The sequence below is a fragment of the Canis lupus genome, chromosome 3 (genome assembly GCF_011100685.1).
Source record: "Canis lupus familiaris isolate Mischka breed German Shepherd chromosome 3, alternate assembly UU_Cfam_GSD_1.0, whole genome shotgun sequence".
Classification (NCBI taxonomy): Eukaryota; Metazoa; Chordata; class Mammalia; order Carnivora; family Canidae; genus Canis; species Canis lupus.
In genome coordinates, this window is record NC_049224.1 from 52,662,439 (window position 1) to 52,679,671 (window position 17,233).

General features: G+C 42.9%; 1 protein-coding gene across 2 annotated transcripts in view; it reads left to right on the forward strand.

Moving 5' to 3' along the window:
• Positions 1-17,233, forward strand: part of ABHD2 (abhydrolase domain containing 2, acylglycerol lipase) — a 103,534-nt gene that overhangs the window by 20,056 nt on the left and 66,245 nt on the right. The window contains exons 2-3 of one of the 2 annotated variants that reach the window (XM_038532813.1): positions 5,295-5,395; positions 7,769-7,968. In XM_038532813.1, the coding sequence (XP_038388741.1) occupies positions 7,775-7,968 (194 nt within the window). In that variant the 5' untranslated portion in view covers positions 5,295-5,395; positions 7,769-7,774. The remainder of the gene's footprint in view (positions 1-5,294; positions 5,396-7,768; positions 7,969-17,233) is intronic. The other variant, XM_038532814.1, reaches the window with a different exon arrangement.

Here is a 17,233-nt window from a genome sequence, read left to right on the forward strand (position 1 = left end):
GACTTATTCATGGTCCCTGGCTAGGCAGGAGCAGAGCAGGCACTAGGACCCAGGTCTCAGATCCCCAAGGCTGGAGCTTCTCCCAGCCCTGGGGCCCCCATCTCTCCAGGCATCTGTGTCTCCATCTCAAAATAACACCCTGAGCCAAGGGAGAGCTGAGAGAAGTCCTGGCCTTCGCACTGGTGGAAAGACTGGGCAAGCACGTCATAGAGAATGAGACACGACCTAAAGTTCCATTACGGGTGGGCATTTGGGGGCCCCTTGTATGTTGGGTTTCCTTGTTAATGTAGAGACTGCATACAGAATTTTATTTCACTGGTCTTATAAAATGACCAGTAGGAGCAGGGGAGGTGTGTGACTCTCTGGCTGAGGAAAGACTGGATCAGGTATGCAGTAAGCCCAGTCCTTCCTTGGATTGGAGATGGACGTGGGGTGTGGTGGGGTGGGGTGGAGTGGGATGATGCTTTAGCCCCCAGGCTGGTCTGTATGGCCTTTTCCCCACCGGAGCTCCTTGATGTTCATGGTAACCCGATTTTGCCAGCCCAGGAAAGGGAGGGGGCGGGCACACAAAATAGTACAATGGCAGCTTATTTTGTTATGTCTGGAACAAGTTCAGAATATTAATATTTTGTGGCAGGTCGAACTTGGAAGGAGAGAACGCCATAAAATAAAATGTAGCAAGATAAGTTAAAATCAATGTCAAGAGTTTTGTTCTGAAATTGCCAGTTGATTAATGCCGGGTTGTTTTTTTGAAAGATTTATTTATTCATGAGAGACACAGAGAGAGAGAGGCAGAGACACAGGCAGAGGGAGAAGCAGGCTCCCTGCAGAGAGCCCGATGTAAGACTCAATTCCAGGACTCCAGGATCACAACCTGAGCCAAAGGCAGAAGCTCAATCACTGAGTCACCCAGGTGCCTCAATGCCTGGTTTTATACATACACATATATGTATTTAATATATGTATTAAATATGTATTTGTGTATAATCTGTCTCATTGCAGAGCCTCGACCTCAAGTATATACTGTAAACACTCACATTCACACTTACACATATGTCTTCCAAATCCTATACTCAAGTCCCATTTGTAGATCTAGCTACTCCATAAGTCCTTCTCTGATTAATTTTCCCTAGACAAAATTATTCTCATCCTCAAGTTTCTAAAGTATGGACAGCCATAAGATAAGCTTCTTTTTGAACCCTTGTGCAGTGCTGGTGGGAATGCAAAGTGGTGGAGCCACTGTGGAAAACAGTATGGATGTTCTACAAAAAGTTAAAAATAGAGCTATTCTATGATCCACTAATCACACTACTGAGTATTTACCCCAAAATACAAAAACACCAATTCAAAAGGATACATGCACCCCTGTGTTTATCACAGCATTATTTGCAATAACCAAGATAAGGAAGCAGCCCAAGGGTCCATCAGTAGATGAATGGGTAAAGAACATGGAATATATATATATTCCATATATATGTGGAATATTACTCAGCTATCAAAAAGAATGGAATCTGGCCATTTGCAATGGCACGGATGGAGCTAGAGAGTATAGTGCTAAGCAAAATTTCAGAGAAAGACAAATTCCATATGACTACTCATGTGGAATTTAAGAAACAAAACAAATGAACAGAGGAGGAAAAGAGAGAGACAAACCAAGAAATAGACTCTTAACTGTAGAGCACACACTGATGGTTGACCAGCAGGGAAGTGGGTGGGTGGATGGGGAAAACAGGTAATGGGGTTGAAGAAGCACACTTGTCATGAGGAGCACTAAGTGATATATGGGAGTGTTGAATCCCTATGGTGTACACCTGACACTAATGTTACACTGTATGTTAACTGAACCAAAATTAAAATAAAAAATTTTTTTAAAGATTAGCTTCTTTTCTCCCAGTTAAAATGAGAATTCTACTTCATTGTGGGCCAACACAATGTTTAACACAGTGCTAGGTGCACAGTAGGTTGCTGGGTCCTTGAGCCACTGGAGTTCAAGGGAAGTGACCCTGAGGACATGTAGTAGAACTGTCCTGCTTCTTGGGATGTCAGGTTCAAGCCTTGGATCAAGGGTGCATATTTGGACCATAATAATTACAAATCTCTCATAGGATTCCCTTCACTGAACTGAATTCAATTTAAAACCCTTGGTGTTTTTTGAGGGTTGAGGAAATTAATTCTCTACTGCATTTGCTATTAAAAAAAAAACGTTGTAGGAGGACATTGCCTATCACATCACTCAAGAGCCACTTATATAAAGTCCCACAGAGGGTTTTGTTTTTTTTTTTTTTTTTAATGATTCTCTGCCAGAAAAGCCCTCCTTCCCTTCCATATCTGTCATGCTTTCTGGGATAAGAGCACAGGACACGTTGTCTTTCTTTCCACTTTGGAGAACCAAGAGTTTGGGTTTCTCTTTTTACTCTTGTAGTCAGCAAGCTCAGGTCCATTCTAGGCTTACTCACATCTGTAATTGTTGTGTATGTGGACAGAGGTATTCTTCTTGTCTAGAGGTTTGTAACTCCTTCTTAGGTTTTGTTAGTTGCTATTTTAGGGCTTTTTTTTTTCTGTTTTCCTATTATTATTATGGATTTTTATTATTTTCTATTTTCCTATTATTATGAATTTTAGAAAAGAAAAAAAAGAAAAATTACCTGCACTCTAATGACCCAGTGATTGTAGCATCCAGAAAGATTTGAATATATAGTGTTTCCTTCTGTATCATTAGAAATTGCAGACAAGGGGTGCCTAGGCTCAGTCAGTTAAGCATCCAATTCTTGCTTTCAGCTCCGGGTGTGATCTCAGGGTCAAGCCTCACACTGGGCTCCGTACTTGATGAGTTTGCTTGTCCTTCTCACTCTGCTCTTCCCCCTGCTTACACACTCTCCTCTGTCTCTCAAATAAAAAAATATATATCTTTTTTTTTTTAATTGTAGACTTGAAGACTCTAGATGTAACAATGGCTTAAACATGCAAGGGATTATTCAGTTCTGTAAAAGAAAGCCGGAGGTAGTCAGTCTAAGTCTGACATGGTAGACCCATGAAATCATCAGGGACCCCAGGCTTCTGTTTTTCCACTCTGCTGTCCTCTTAATGGGCTCCTCGAGCAACCTCAAGGTTACTTCATGGCCAAAGATGGCTCTGGGGTTGTAGCCACATCATCTGCATTCCAGGGATATGTGAAGGGAAAAAGGTAGAAGAAGAGTTTACCCCCTGCTTTTTAAGGAGGCTTCGGAGAAATCAGACCAGCACCTTCAGATTTGGCTAGAATTAAGTCACATGAACTCACCTACCTGCAAGGGCAGCTGGGATCTATAGTTTTTTCCAGCAAGGCAGGCCCATTTTACAGGTCTCTTAGTGGGAGGAAGGAGAGCCTTCCTTTTGAGAAGCAGTCAGCCATCTGCCACATTTCTGGGCTGTTCTACATGTGTATTATTGAAACCATCCCAGATAGTTTGTGGAAAAAGTCAAGGTGTAGATAAACGTCAAGGTGTGGATAAACAGTGTGAATAACACCAAAATGTATCACATCTTATGTGCTGCTTTGTCTTTCCATAATTTTTCTGTGAATTTATTATTTATACATATACTGATTAGTGTATGCTTTGAATATTCAGTCAATACAGACTTATGCAGGGCCAGAGGGATCTTAACACAGGTTTCTCCAAGGGTCGCATATTTTGATGCCCATAGGAACCACTCCAGCACCATGGGTGATTAAGCAGGTGATGGGGGGGTGGTCAGTGTTGTGGACCGTATGGAGTGGTGGGGACCGTGACAGCACAGAGATCACAGGTCCTGTCTGGAGGGGCAGCCACCTTTCAGCTCCAACCATTTTGCCAGATGAGAACCAAGCTTGGTGTTGCCAACTCTTACGATTTTTTTTTTTTTTCAAGAAAAACCAGAAGTTTGGATTTTTATTTGAAGTCCCCCAGTATTTATAACTTGCCAGCTAAAAAAACAAAAACAAAAACTTGCCGGCTAAAAAAACAAAAACAAAAACTTGCTGGCTAATAACCTTAATTGTTTAAAATGCTAGCCAGCAGCTGAACCCTGGAAAGGTCAGGTGCCTTGTGATGTGGCTAGAGACTTTGCTCTTTAGTCCCCACCTCAACAAAGCCTGGTCCTCTGTGGCGAATTGGTCTCAGAATATGAAGAAATAATAAAAATTTGAGGTTGAGCATGACTACTCTGAGGGTTAATTGAGTCTCCCTTTCAAGTGGCTTTCATTTCCTTTTGAAGTCATTTTGATGTTGTGGAATCAGAGAACACTGGGCTCGAATTCCAGCTCTGCTCTCACCACTGTGTGACTTTGGGCAAGCCTCTGGTGTGTCCTCTATGTCTTTTGTCCCATCCATTTTCTTTCTTGCCTGCTTCTCTTTCTCTCTCTTTACTTTCCTTTTTACAGTGTGGTGGTGAAGAGGAGGGCTCCTGGAACCTGAATGAATCCTGGTTTCCCCACCTACTAGCTAAGTGGCCTTGGGCAAGTTACTCAAACTTCTTATGCCTCAATTTCCTCGTCTGTGAAAAAGGGATAATAATAGTACCTGCTCCATAGGGTGCAGTAAGGCTGGCATATGTAAAGTACCCGGGACGGGGCTTGGTGCATAGGTAGCACTGTATAAACCCTGGCTGTCCTCTCTGCCCTCACCCTTCTCTTTTCTGCTTGGAAGCAAAGCATTTGCAGCCCAGTGGGCCCAGCCCTGGGTCCCCACCCACAGAGAGAACTTTTAACTCCTGACACTCCTCCACAGCCAGTCCCCAGCCCCATCAAGACCTGCAGGCTGTGTAGCTTCCCATTCCATGCCTTCAGCACTGTTCTGCTTCTGGTCCTGGGCCTCCAAGCCCATCCGTGTTCATATCCTCCTCTCTCAGCTCACATTTCCACATTTCGTTCTGTCGCTGCTGTGTGTTTGGGAGACAAGGGATGAGTCAACCCACTGCTGCCTTGACCTCAGGCCTTGCTAATAAGTTATTTCCTTGGTCACCCAGATGCTACCTCTCAGGCATTTCTGAAGATGACGCTATAAGATATAGCATGAAAGCCATATGGGTTTGCTTTAGCCAGAATCCTGGATAACTCATCCTGGAAACCAGAGAGACTGTCAGTTTGTGGCTCCACAAAGAAGTCCCCCAGCAGGTTTGTTCAAATGGCCAAGCAGCCAAGAGTGTGACACATGTGTTAATTAAAGAAATGGTCTTTCTCCCCAAAGACTTGAAATGAAGAGACTTGGATGGTGCTTTTATTTTAATTAAATTGCTTCTTTCTCATTCTTTAGAATGTGACCATCTAATCTTTTCAGCTTTTAGGTTAATTTGAATAAGAGATCTGACCTGAGTGGCCCAGCTGTACAACTCTTCAAGGACAGTTCATATTTGCAGTAGAGAGGAACCAGGGACATAGGTATGTATGGTTCAGACTTTTTGTTTGTTTCTCTTCTTCATTTCCCCTTATGTTACTAAGTAGGGAGAGGAAGTGGGAAGGGAGGGACTTATTTTTTTAATTCAATTAAGTTACACTCCTTGATGAACAAAGAAACTGGTAAAGCCACCTGCTGCATTTCTCTGTTCTCTTTCCACTAAAGGGGACAGGAAAGAGCATGTTACCAGCACCATGTCAGAGAAACTTTGGAACTCCTGCTGGATCTTATTTGGGGCATTTCATTCACTAGACTTAAAAATCCATATTAATGAACAGTAAGCTCTTGGATATTTGTCTCCTGCTGGCTTGACTGCCTTAGGTGGCAGGGCTCCCACCTATAGCACACTTTGTGGTGTTGTATGCATTTTTAGGCCACACATCCCTTGGAGAACCTGATTAAATCTGCAGATTGTCAATCTCGGGGTCGTGAGATCAAGCCCCGAGTCAGGCTCCAGGCTCAGCAAGGAGTGTGCTTGAGATTCTCTCCCTTTGACCCTCCCCAGAGCACATGCTTGCACTCTCTCTCTCTCTGTCTCTCTCTCAAATAAATAAATCTTTAAATCCACAGATCCTTACCACAGAAAACCACATATAAACATTCACATATAATTTCAGGGGGTTCCTGGACCCTAGAATCCTATAGGGAACCCACAGACCCCAAGTTAAGAATCCTTTTTTAGGGGTTTATAAAGAGCCAGCCTTTAAGGGACAATGGTCCTAGGAATGAGATTATACATCTCCTAAAGTTAGGTTTTTAAGGCAACTCTCAGGTCATAAAGGTTCAACGGTTGATGCAGCTGGAAGTATTTTTTTTTAAAGATTTTTATTTATTTATTCAAGAGAGAAAGGCAGAGACACAGGCAGAGGGAGAAGCAGGCTCCATGCAGGGAGCCCAACGTGGGACTCGATCCCAGGACTCCAGGACCACACCCTGGGCCGAAGGCAGGCGCTAAACTGATGAGCCACCCAGGGATTCCCTGGAAGTATATTTTGATTCAAAATCATATTGGATACATTTTTCTAAGTTATTTTCTTGTTCTGATGGTGGAAGGCTAGTTGAGTCCTGAACTATGATGGCCTTTCCTCACTGAGTTGGAACACCACACCTGCCAGAGGTCATCAGCTGTGTGTTCAGGTCCTGTGTTTGCCAACATCACCCTGACTTTAGAAAAGGGTCTCTCAGGCCTCTTTGGCCTCATTGTAGATCTCTGGAGAGTTCATTCGGTCATGCCCCACACACATTTTCGGGAGATTGTTTTGTCTTGCCCGTTCTGTCTGCACTGTTGGCCACCAGAGTCCTCGTGCTGACTGTTTTTAGCAGAGGCTACTTGACACCATTCCAGGGAAGCTGTTGCCATGGCTACCTTGGCTGTGAGTTAACAGCTCGTGGTTTCCCTGATTTTTAAGGTAACAGCTAATGTTCTGTTTTCCTGCCAAGGAGCAAAGAAAAGACTGGATTTTTGTTGCTGTTGTTGATGTTTCATTTTATGTATTTGGAGGGGATGTGTGTGTGTGTGTGTGTGTGTGTGTGTGTGTTATATACAAGGTAAAGCTACCTTAAAATTTAAAATATTAGGAGAGCTTGAGGAAAAGCCAGACCTGCATACACATTTCCTGCACTCCCAATTTTTAATTTTGGTCTGGATTTTGGACTAATGGCTATCATCAGGTACCTTCAATGGGGAAAGAAATAAGTGGAGTTCTGTTTCACTCTGCCTGAAACCCCCAGGCTCAAGGATCACTGACCCCCTGGACCAAGTCCAGACTTGATTCCAGCTCTACAACCCCTACCCCCCAACCCCCACAGCCCAGGAGCAGATGGCAGTCAGGCCCAAGTTGTTTTGTCTCCTCTTGCTCTAAAAGTAGGGGGTGGGGCCAGCAGGCCAGACCATCGTACCTGTGAACAGTAATCGTCCCTCCCATATCTCTGTCCCAGACTGTAAACATGATGCCTTACACACACCTGGTGCAGAGCCATTCAAGGCTGCCTGCTTGTGGAATTCCGTGTGCCACCTCCAGTCCAGCTGGAGCCTCTTTGGCTGGACTTCTTTCTCCTGCTCCCAAAAGATCCAAAAGATCAGCATTTTCTAATTTGCTTATCTTAGAAGTACTCATTAGATTTAAAAAAAAAAAAAAAAAAAAAAACAACTTAAACAGTTTATCAGTGCTCAAGACTGTGATTTGGGTTCGTGCCAGTTCATTGGTGACTTAAAGGCCGTGATGGCAATTGCCCTGAGTGGCCCTATGGACATATCTGGATTGTGACATGTCATCGCTAGATTTGCCTCTTAGTGTGGTGGGCTTCACCCCTCCTCACTGTGCTCCTAACCCTATGTGTGTGCTTCTGCTCCCCAGATCAAGATGAATGCCATGCTAGAGACCCCTGAGCTCCCGGCCGTGTTTGATGGGGTGAAGCTGGCTGCAGTGGCTGCCGTGTTGTATGTGATCGTCCGGTGTTTGAATCTGAAGAGCCCCACAGCCCCACCTGACCTCTACTTCCAGGACTCGGGGCTCTCGCGTTTTCTGCTCAAGTCCTGTCCTCTTCTGACCAAAGAGTGAGTATATCGCACACCCCACTGTATGCCCAACCGCTGATCTGTTTGGCTAGTACAGTGTTCAAAGAAGAATCTTCTCATGTTGTGTCCTTATGGCATCCATGTAAAGTAGTGTCATTAGTGTTAAAATAGCCACGGTCTCAATACAAACCTGGTGTTTGAATCCTGGAGGACAGGGGACAGGGTCAGCTTTTTTTTTTGCCTGGAAATATCCCTTCCTCCACACTGTGGTGTCAGCATCCATGATAAGGGCTTTGCAGAATGCAGTAGTCATTTTTAGGGAGATACAGAAAACTTGGATAGTATTCTAGGCCTTTATCAAGTACGCTGTTGCCAGTCTTAGGATGGAGGAACCATTTACCTAAAATAATTAATAAACAAAAAAAAGCACAGATTGACTGGTTGGGTACTCTCCATCCGCATTCTTGAAAAATCTACTGAATATCGTCTAAGAGAATATTTGCATTGTGAATAAACCGGGGTTTCCCTATGTCAGCCCCAGGACTATATTTTGGAGGTGGCAAGGGTGCCTCCTGTTTCTGCGAGGGGAAACATAGTGGCAAAGTAACAGGAATCTGCATTCCCTGTCATCCCCTATTTTCAAGAGGTGCGTGGTTAAATTTTTCCCCTCTTGATGTCCTCTGAATAACTCTGTCTTCCTTCAGGGCTCCGGTCAAGCCTGGAGCATGAAACATTCTCTGCTCTCCTGGATCTGAATTCCTTTATCCTCGCTCATTATTGCTGATTCACTGTTATGCTTCTTCAAACTGATACCATTCGGCCAAGCGTGCCTTAAAAGGGGAGCTGCTTATAGAGCTGTCTTACTACACTGTGTCCCCTCAGCATGAGGACTAAACTCAGTGAAGTTTCTAATACTCGGTAGATAGTAGTGGGAGCTTCCCCCCTCTCCTGATAGAATCTTTCACCGTCTCTGGAGTTGGAGACAATTGGGTAAATGATTTTCTTCTAAGAGTGGACAAGTGAGCAGCCGACACATCTGAGAGTTTGGGTTCTTGCTTTGTCTTGTGCAATTGTCTAGTTGATTTTTATATGCTCTCAGCCAAGGGCAAAGTGCTGCCATTGTGAGCTTTGGGTGTTTGCAGTGTTTGCATGGACTTTTCTCACTTTTAACAGTGATGCCAGGACCCAAAAGTTCCCATCACCTAAGAGTGACCTATAACTCAGTCACGTTGCCTAATACTTGTGTTGAGTGCCAGATACAGTATAAATGTCATCCTGTTGACTTTGGAGGGGGCTTCACGTCACTGTGGGAGTAGAGTAACCCCACAACTGGGTACTAGAAAAGGCAATCTTATTCAGCAGTGTATGCAGTGAAAAAGCGCCTCCCCTAGCAGGTGTGCACAGAATCTGTATGCTTTCTGCATCGGCCGGCATCATTCTTCACCCCTGAATTTAGAGGATTCACCAGTCTGGTCTGACAAGTAACATTTGCACCTATTATCATTTTGAGTGGGACCCAGCTAGACCCAAGTCTCTCAGCCATCTCATTTTTAGAGAAGAAAACAAAAGTATTAAGTCAATATGTAAGTGAATAATGTAGATGAATGTGAAGTTCTACCCAGCATTGGTTCCTGAGTAACCAGAAGAAGCCACAGAAAAGCTACTATTGTCTAGGCTCCAGAAAGACACCATGGATCACTTGATCCTGTACTAATTATTCAAAGTAAAAAAAAAAAAAAAAAAAAAAAAAAAAAAAAAGGTTCAACATGGCAGGTTTTTACCTCTTTTCATATTTTCGTTTAAAAAAAAAAGCAAAACATTAAGTCCAACTGTTCTCTTTCCCATTTTCCCCCCTGGCACATACCCTCTCTGAGCTTTAGGTGCTGATGTGGCATTATGTGACTCTGTTGAGATGGCCCTGCCCACTCTTCTGGTGTGGAAGTGTGTCCTGGCCACAGATCTCCTTGGACCTCATGGCAGTGTCTACCACTGTACTACCCTTGTCATTAACCAGTCGCCTGATCTATCCTGGTAAAACCCAAATTAGGAAAGAGTGGAGATCAGCCTCAGTTACTTAGCTATGTCCCTATAGCAAAGGGACAAGTTCCCCAGAAACTGTTTCCTTCCAAGATCTGTCCCTTTGAGAAGAAAACCAGCCTCCTTAGAGCATGTTGGCACATTAAACAGCTAAATTTCAAACATCCAAGCTCTCTGACTTGACCATGACAAATGATTAAAGAACAAAAGGATTCACTAACCTCTTTTTAGCCTCTATTTTAACTAACCTCTTATTTAAAAAAAAAAATTGTTTTAAAGTAGCCTCCACACTGGAGCCTAACACAGGGCTCAAGCTCATGACCCTGAGCTCAAGACCTGAACTGAGATCAAGAGTCAGATGCTCAACCGACTGAACCACTCAGGTGCCCCAACTAACCTCTTATTTTTTATTTAGGTTCTAATTTTAGGAATAACTATATCCTGCACTTATGTAGCTTATCATGAGAATGTCTTTACAATACTGCCTTTTATCCTCATTCATGCATTTTGAATTTGTTGAGTGTGTCTCATAGACATTGTGCATTTAATCTTCTTTTTTTTAAGATTTTATTTATTTCTTTGAGATAGAAAGAGAGAGAGCAAGCACAAGCAGGGGGAGCAGCAGAGGGAGAGGGAGAAGCAGACTCCCCACTGAGCCAGGAGCCCGATGTGGGACTCAATCCCAAGACCCCGGGATCATGACCTGAGCCGAAGGCAGCCACTTAACACACTGAGCCACCCAGGTGCCCCAGCATTTAATCTTTTTTTTTTTTTTAAGATTTTATTTATTTATTCATGAGAGACACATAGAGAGAGGCAGAGACACAGGCAGAGACAGAAGTAGGCTCCATGCAGGGAGCCCGATGCGGGACTCGATCCCGGGTCCCCAGGATCACACCTTGGGCTGAAGGCGGTGCTAAACCGCTGAGCCACCGGGGCTGCCTGCTTTTAATCTTTTTAATGACTTTGACGTTAGACTCATTTTTCCTCTCATTTGAAGAAACTTCCCAGGAGCAGAGAGGGTAACTGAATCCAGTCTTGATCCCTCTCTTATCTGTGGGCAAGTGGACAGACTCTTCCCAGGGTACAGAGGAAAGAAGTGAGCAGAGAGCATAAGGGGCCGGCCCGAGATGAGAGCCTTTAGCAGGACTGGCCCCAGAGTGGCCTTCAAATTCCCACGTGACCCTCTTTCTATTTTAATCCCTCTGTCAGAAGCCACTGTCCTTCATGTTCTTTCTCTGTGTCACATTTCTGTAACAGCCTCCATATATTTGAAGCTGAGGGCAGGAAACATGTCTGTTATGGGTAAAAGTGCTTCTCTTGAGACTTTGAAGATTTTTTTCCTAGAGGAAGCCTGTCTGCAGCCTTCACAAACAATTGTCTGGGCTAGAAAGTTCAGTTAACTGATTTACCACAAGCTAATGGTGTTACTCGGTAATCCTTACAGAAGGCAGGTTATTATGGTTATTATGACTTCTGTGTGGAATCAGAGCACATCCTCCTGCTGTTCTGGTAGAGAAAAAAAAGCTGATGAAAGGTGAAGATTGAAAGCATGTTATGAGAATGTTTTTTTCCTTTCTTTCAGCATTAAAGTTTACTTTTGAATCTGTTTAAGCTAATCTAGCCAAAGATACATTAGAAATGCATCTTTTAATGTCTAGAGGAAAACTTTGCTTACATGGGATGATGTGTCTCTTGTTCACTTAGCAACAGATCAATATTTATCTAGTGATTCACTTTTTTTTTTTATTCTCCAGAACTGTTTGCTTTCAGTAGAATGAGCAGACTAAAGCTTGGTTCAGAGTTTTGAGAAGATCTACATGATGTTACAAATCTCCACTTTTTTTGTGAATTAAAAATTTAATACATATTCATTTTCTAAAAACAAAAAATAAGGTAAAGCACATGAAAATCATCTATAGTTCTCCTACTTAGAGATATATCCCATTATTACTTGGGTGAATATCCCTGTGGGTTTTTTTTCTTTTGCAAATACTTCCCCCACCTCCCAAAATCAGGGATCTATATAGTGTTGGGTGGCCTGCTTTAATACTGAGTGTGCCATGGACATTTGCCACGCTGCTATGTATGCTCTAACATGCATCTAACAGCTGCAGAATTCTGTCAATCATTCAAATTTCCTAATGGCTGTTGGCAGCAGTGGTGTAGAGAAAAAGCCTTGAATTGAAATTTGGACTAGAATGGCAACCTACATCTTCTGCTTCTAAACTAGCCACAGAAACGTGGACCAGGTGACAGCCCGCCTGGCTCCTCCTGTATAAAATGAAACAGGCAGCATTCCCATGATGCCTTTTAGCACTAGCAACCAAGTCTAGTACCACTGTTGTCACTAAGCATCAGAGAAGTCCTCTTAGATGAAAGACCCGGGGGTGAGGGTCATGGCTACAGAGTAAGAACGAGAACCCAAGAGAAGGTTTTCTTGTGTATCTGCCTTCTCCTGATTGTTTCCACCCCTGCGTTCTATGTTGGGCTGGCACTAGCCCACTTGGACTTTTGTTTTCATAAGAACACTTTTTTCCCCAGTCTTTTTTGTGCATTCATGTTTATTATTTAACAAAATTGACTGATACCATACAAACTGTTCAGCAACTTGAAAATTTCAATTAGATACATACTGCATAAAAAATTCCATCGAGAACTTAAATTTAATGCCATTTCATCATATAAAGCATCATAACATATTTAACTAGTTTCCTATTTTATAGGGCAGTTGTTTTTCCCTTTTTATATCTTTGTAATTATAACCATTGCTGTGGTGGATACATATTTGGATCTGATTGCTTCCTGAATTCTTGTTAATCTATCTGCTATATAAAAAGATGTGCTCTGTTTAAGGAATTTTACATAAATTGCCAAACTGTCTTCTGGGGGAGTTTTCACAGGTTATAATCTCAGCAACATTGCTGGTTTCTCTTTTCTTCATATTTTTGCCTCTGTTTCATCATCTGCAAAACAGGAATAATAATAATAATATAACAATAAAATTCTTTCCCACTTCCTAGGCTTGTTAGGAAAACTGATTGCAATAGTATTTGCAAATGGTTTATTTAAAGAATTAGAAGCTTGAAGTTCCAAGGTCCTGGTGGAGAATTTTCCAATAACCTGCTATTCTGTGTCTTACTGTGTCTTCATTCAACCTATCCTGGAGTTGCTGATTCTCTCCCGTCCCCCCTCACTGACTTCTTATGTGCTAGACATCGAGCCAATCGCTTTACATTCAGTACAAATACAAGAGTCTGAACTCAAGTCAGCTTATGCAGTTGCATCTCTTATTTATCTATTTTATCCTGAAAGCTCCACATGCCTTATTAATCGTAAATAACAACTCTCCCTCCCAGATCTTCCAGCCTGCTCTGTGTAAGGCCCAGAAAAACCCAGGGGGGTTACATCAAGGAGGGGCATGGGGCATTCCCTTTCTTTATGTGCTCTAAATAGAAAGGTATTTTAAGCTATCATTTACGTATAGTACAATACACAAACCTTAAGTATACAGTTCAGGACCTTTTGCATATGTATCCACCTGTGTAACTACCACTCCCTTGGGCTTTTACATGAGTGCCCTGAGTCACATCCTTGCCTCAGCCCCACCCATGTGTCACAATACCACTTGAACTGGCTTCCTCAAGCACACCAGCACCCTACACATGCTGCAGGGTAACCCCAACCTACCTGTGCACCTCATCACCTCAGCATTCTCCCATTGCCCATTGAGTGCCTGTCTCCTGAGCTCCTGCCCTGGGCTATTCCCATATCTCCTCCTTTCTCTCTCCACCAAATTGCTTCTTACCCTGTAAGAAAACCTTAGCATCTGTTCTGAGAAACTTTCCCCGATTTCTCCCCACTCCTCTTCAGTCAGAATGAGCCCCCCTTCCTTCTTCCTGCCTGTGTGTTTCCTCAGCATGTAGCTTTGGTGTCCATTTATCACATTCCACCTTGTTTTATGGGAATTCATATCTATCTCTTTTCTTTATCAATAAAGTAGGTATATCCCAAATGCAGAGCCACATTCTTGATGAGACAGAACAGGATCCGTAGTGCTCCCAGATCTTCAGTATAATGCCATTCTGTCTTTTGTTTTCCTTCAACAGGCATAGGTCTGGGATATTCCCATTTTGGTGAGTGCCATGTGTGCTTGGGCAGGAGAAACCACACTTCTGCTTCCAGCTCACGCAACCAGCCCTGCCCAGGGGCACAGGCACTCCAGGGAATTGACTGTATCTTGAGCTCTGATGGAATTTTATTTGGGGTGGGGAGTCACTTACCCTGTTTCTGAAAGACATGGATTGTTGTTTCAGTCTTAAATTAAAGCAGGGCAACTCCAGATATATGACTAAAGGCAGCTTGCAGCCTCTACCCTTCCCTTGGGCCTTGTCAAAGTTTCCATCACCAAGCCCTGGTTTGGAAGTGAAGATAGGAAGCAGGTTCCCCATCTCTAGAAGCCTGCTGTTGAAATTTATATATTCCTTGTGGGAAGCCAGGCTTCTGGTTTTTCACTCATTAGCAAGCCTGTCTGTGTGGGTCGTAGTCTAGCTAAAGATGGAGGTATTTAGGAGTGTGGTGGAGTGCTTAGCTAATAGACCAGCCTAGAAACAGACAGTTGAAGGGCTTTCACTGGGCATAAGAGACAACCAGGAGCCCCTTCAGGGTCTGGAGAGGGGAAGCAGTGTGATCAAAACCACAGCCACATGATTGTAGGCTCTTTCTTTCCTGGACTAAAACATAACAGCTTTCTTCTGCACCCAGCTGCCACCTGTACTCATAAGACCTGGGTATTACTGTTCTCCGTGGGATGTGAGGTATAGGAGACTTGGAGATGAGGGTGCCACCCATTCCAAACTGAGCTGAAAATCAAAAACCATAGCTGACGCTGCATGCATAGTGCCCTCTCTGTGCATTTCCTCTTTGAAGCTGCTTCAGATACTCGGGAAGAGAATGGCAGAAACACCATGACCTTTCCATAGACTGTTAATGGGTTTGTGATCTATGCTCTTCCCAGTTTCTTCTTTGCACTCACCAGAGTACAAACTCCAAACAAGAATCTTGCTGAACTGTTGCGCTCATTATAATTAGTTCCCATGTTTGGTTTCCTGCCATGAGCCTTGGTTAACCAACATCTGAGGAGTTACTCCTCTGGTTCCATTGTTGGAGGTATTAAAGAAGGATTTTTTTTTTTTTTGAGAGGGGCAGAGGGAGAGAGAGAATATTAAGAGGCTCCCATTGTGTAGCCCAATTCGGGGCTCGATTTCACCCCCCTGAGATCATGTACAACCTGAACCGAAATCAAGAGTCAGACACTTGGAACCAACTGAGACACCCAGGTACCCCAAAAAGGATTATTTCTAAAAACTTTTTCATTATAGAAAAAGAGGTACTTTCTAGAGGCACTTTTTTGTTGGTTTTTGCACAACTATGCTAATTATTTCTGAGACAGCAGAGCAGATCTGCTTTTGATTTTTCTCTCAAACGGTATCAGTTCCATCCCTCTTGCTTCTTACATCTTCTACTTCCTAACAGTAAATATTCATTTTTCTTTTATTCTCTCAATAAAAGCCTGATTCTATATATAAAAATACTGTATTTGTCACAGATGTGCAAGATACACAATTTTTGTGTACCAAGGATGTATTAAATAATTAGAGGGGCACTTGGGTGGCTCAGTCATTTAAGAGTCTTGACTCTTGACTTTGGTTCAGATCATGATCTAAGGGTCATGAGATTGAGCCTCACGTTGGGTTCCATGCTTAACAGGGAGTCTGCTTGAGATTCTCTCTCCCATTCCCTCTGCCCCTCCTCCTGCTCGAGTATATTCTCACTCTCTCTCTCTAAAAGAGAGAGAGAGATTTTAAATATCTAATATCTAATATTTTAAATATCTAATATTTTAATATTATTGATATTTAAATATTTAAATATTTTAAATATCTAATAATGACTTTAATTAATATTAAAATATCAAATATTTTAAATTAATTAATTAATTAGAAGTACACTACAGAGAAAAGCACTAATTCAGATCACTCTGATAGTGCAATATTGAGTTATTGGAGACCCTCCACTCCTCGCATTTTCCTTCCTTGCTTCCTCTTGTAAGGCTGCCCATTTGCAGCAGCAGTGCCAGAGGAGACATTAGGGTGAGGGGCTTGGGTACAGACAACTGATGTGTGCAGTCTTCAACAAGACACTGTGTAAACGCAGCTTCGCACACTCCCTTCCAGTCAGATTGCTGCCCCTGGGCCCCTTCTGGGAAATTCTGGAGCCAGAGCAGCTTATTTATAGTGAGTTCAAGTTGAGAAGAATTTCATTATTTGGGGCTTAAATTCCTCTTAATTCCCTCTTGTTCACAGACACATTCCAGATCAGATTTTGATCCTTTCCTCCTTGGCTGAACACTACAGCTTTGTGCTTTTTATAGGATAAACTCCTAATTGCCAAGTGTCTTAATTCCACTGACCTAATGTTACCCATTGTAAGAACTGTGCAAGTATTTCCTTAGATACTTGTGGTGAGCCATTAACAATTGATAAGTCGATCTGTAGTGCTCCCAGTGCGCTCCTTCTGTAGGCACCAAACCTTCAGAGCACACTCACCTGGAAATCTACATTGTAAAAGAACTCTTGAAGGATGAAATATTCAAAATCATCTTTACTAGGACCAATTATTGATGGTCAGCATGAATGAGGTCACGTTTTCAGACAACTTCGTCTTAAAATTGCTTGTGTTTCTAATGAAATGACCCAAACCCAAATTGTCAAGGTGAGAATTACTAAGCCCAGGACACTGTCTTCCGTGCCCACGCTAACCAAACAACCCAGTTTTCCCAGAACTGATGGGTTGTAGAACATGGGGCTTTCAGTGCTAAAACCAGGGAAGTACCAAACAGGGGTGAGTTGGTCCCTCTGTCTGTTACTCACTGTCTTCTGCCCTCAGATAGTGAGGTTTTTATAAATGGGTATGCATTTAGGTGCAAGTAGTTAGTTCACCAGGATCCAGGTTTAATTTAACTCTCAAATGTTGCCCAACTGCACGGTCTCTGCCCTAGCAGGTCACCTGTCCAGCAGGAGGCCAGGAGGAAAGTGCTATCATCCTTGAGGCCACTTGTATTGAATTAAGATGACCAGGCCGAGGCTATGGAGAAATTCTAAGCTGTTCTTTTTCTCTGCCCACTGCCTGCCTGGCACATCTCCCTTCATTATGACAGATAGTTCACTTTATACTATAGAACAATATCTAATTTTTATAACATTTT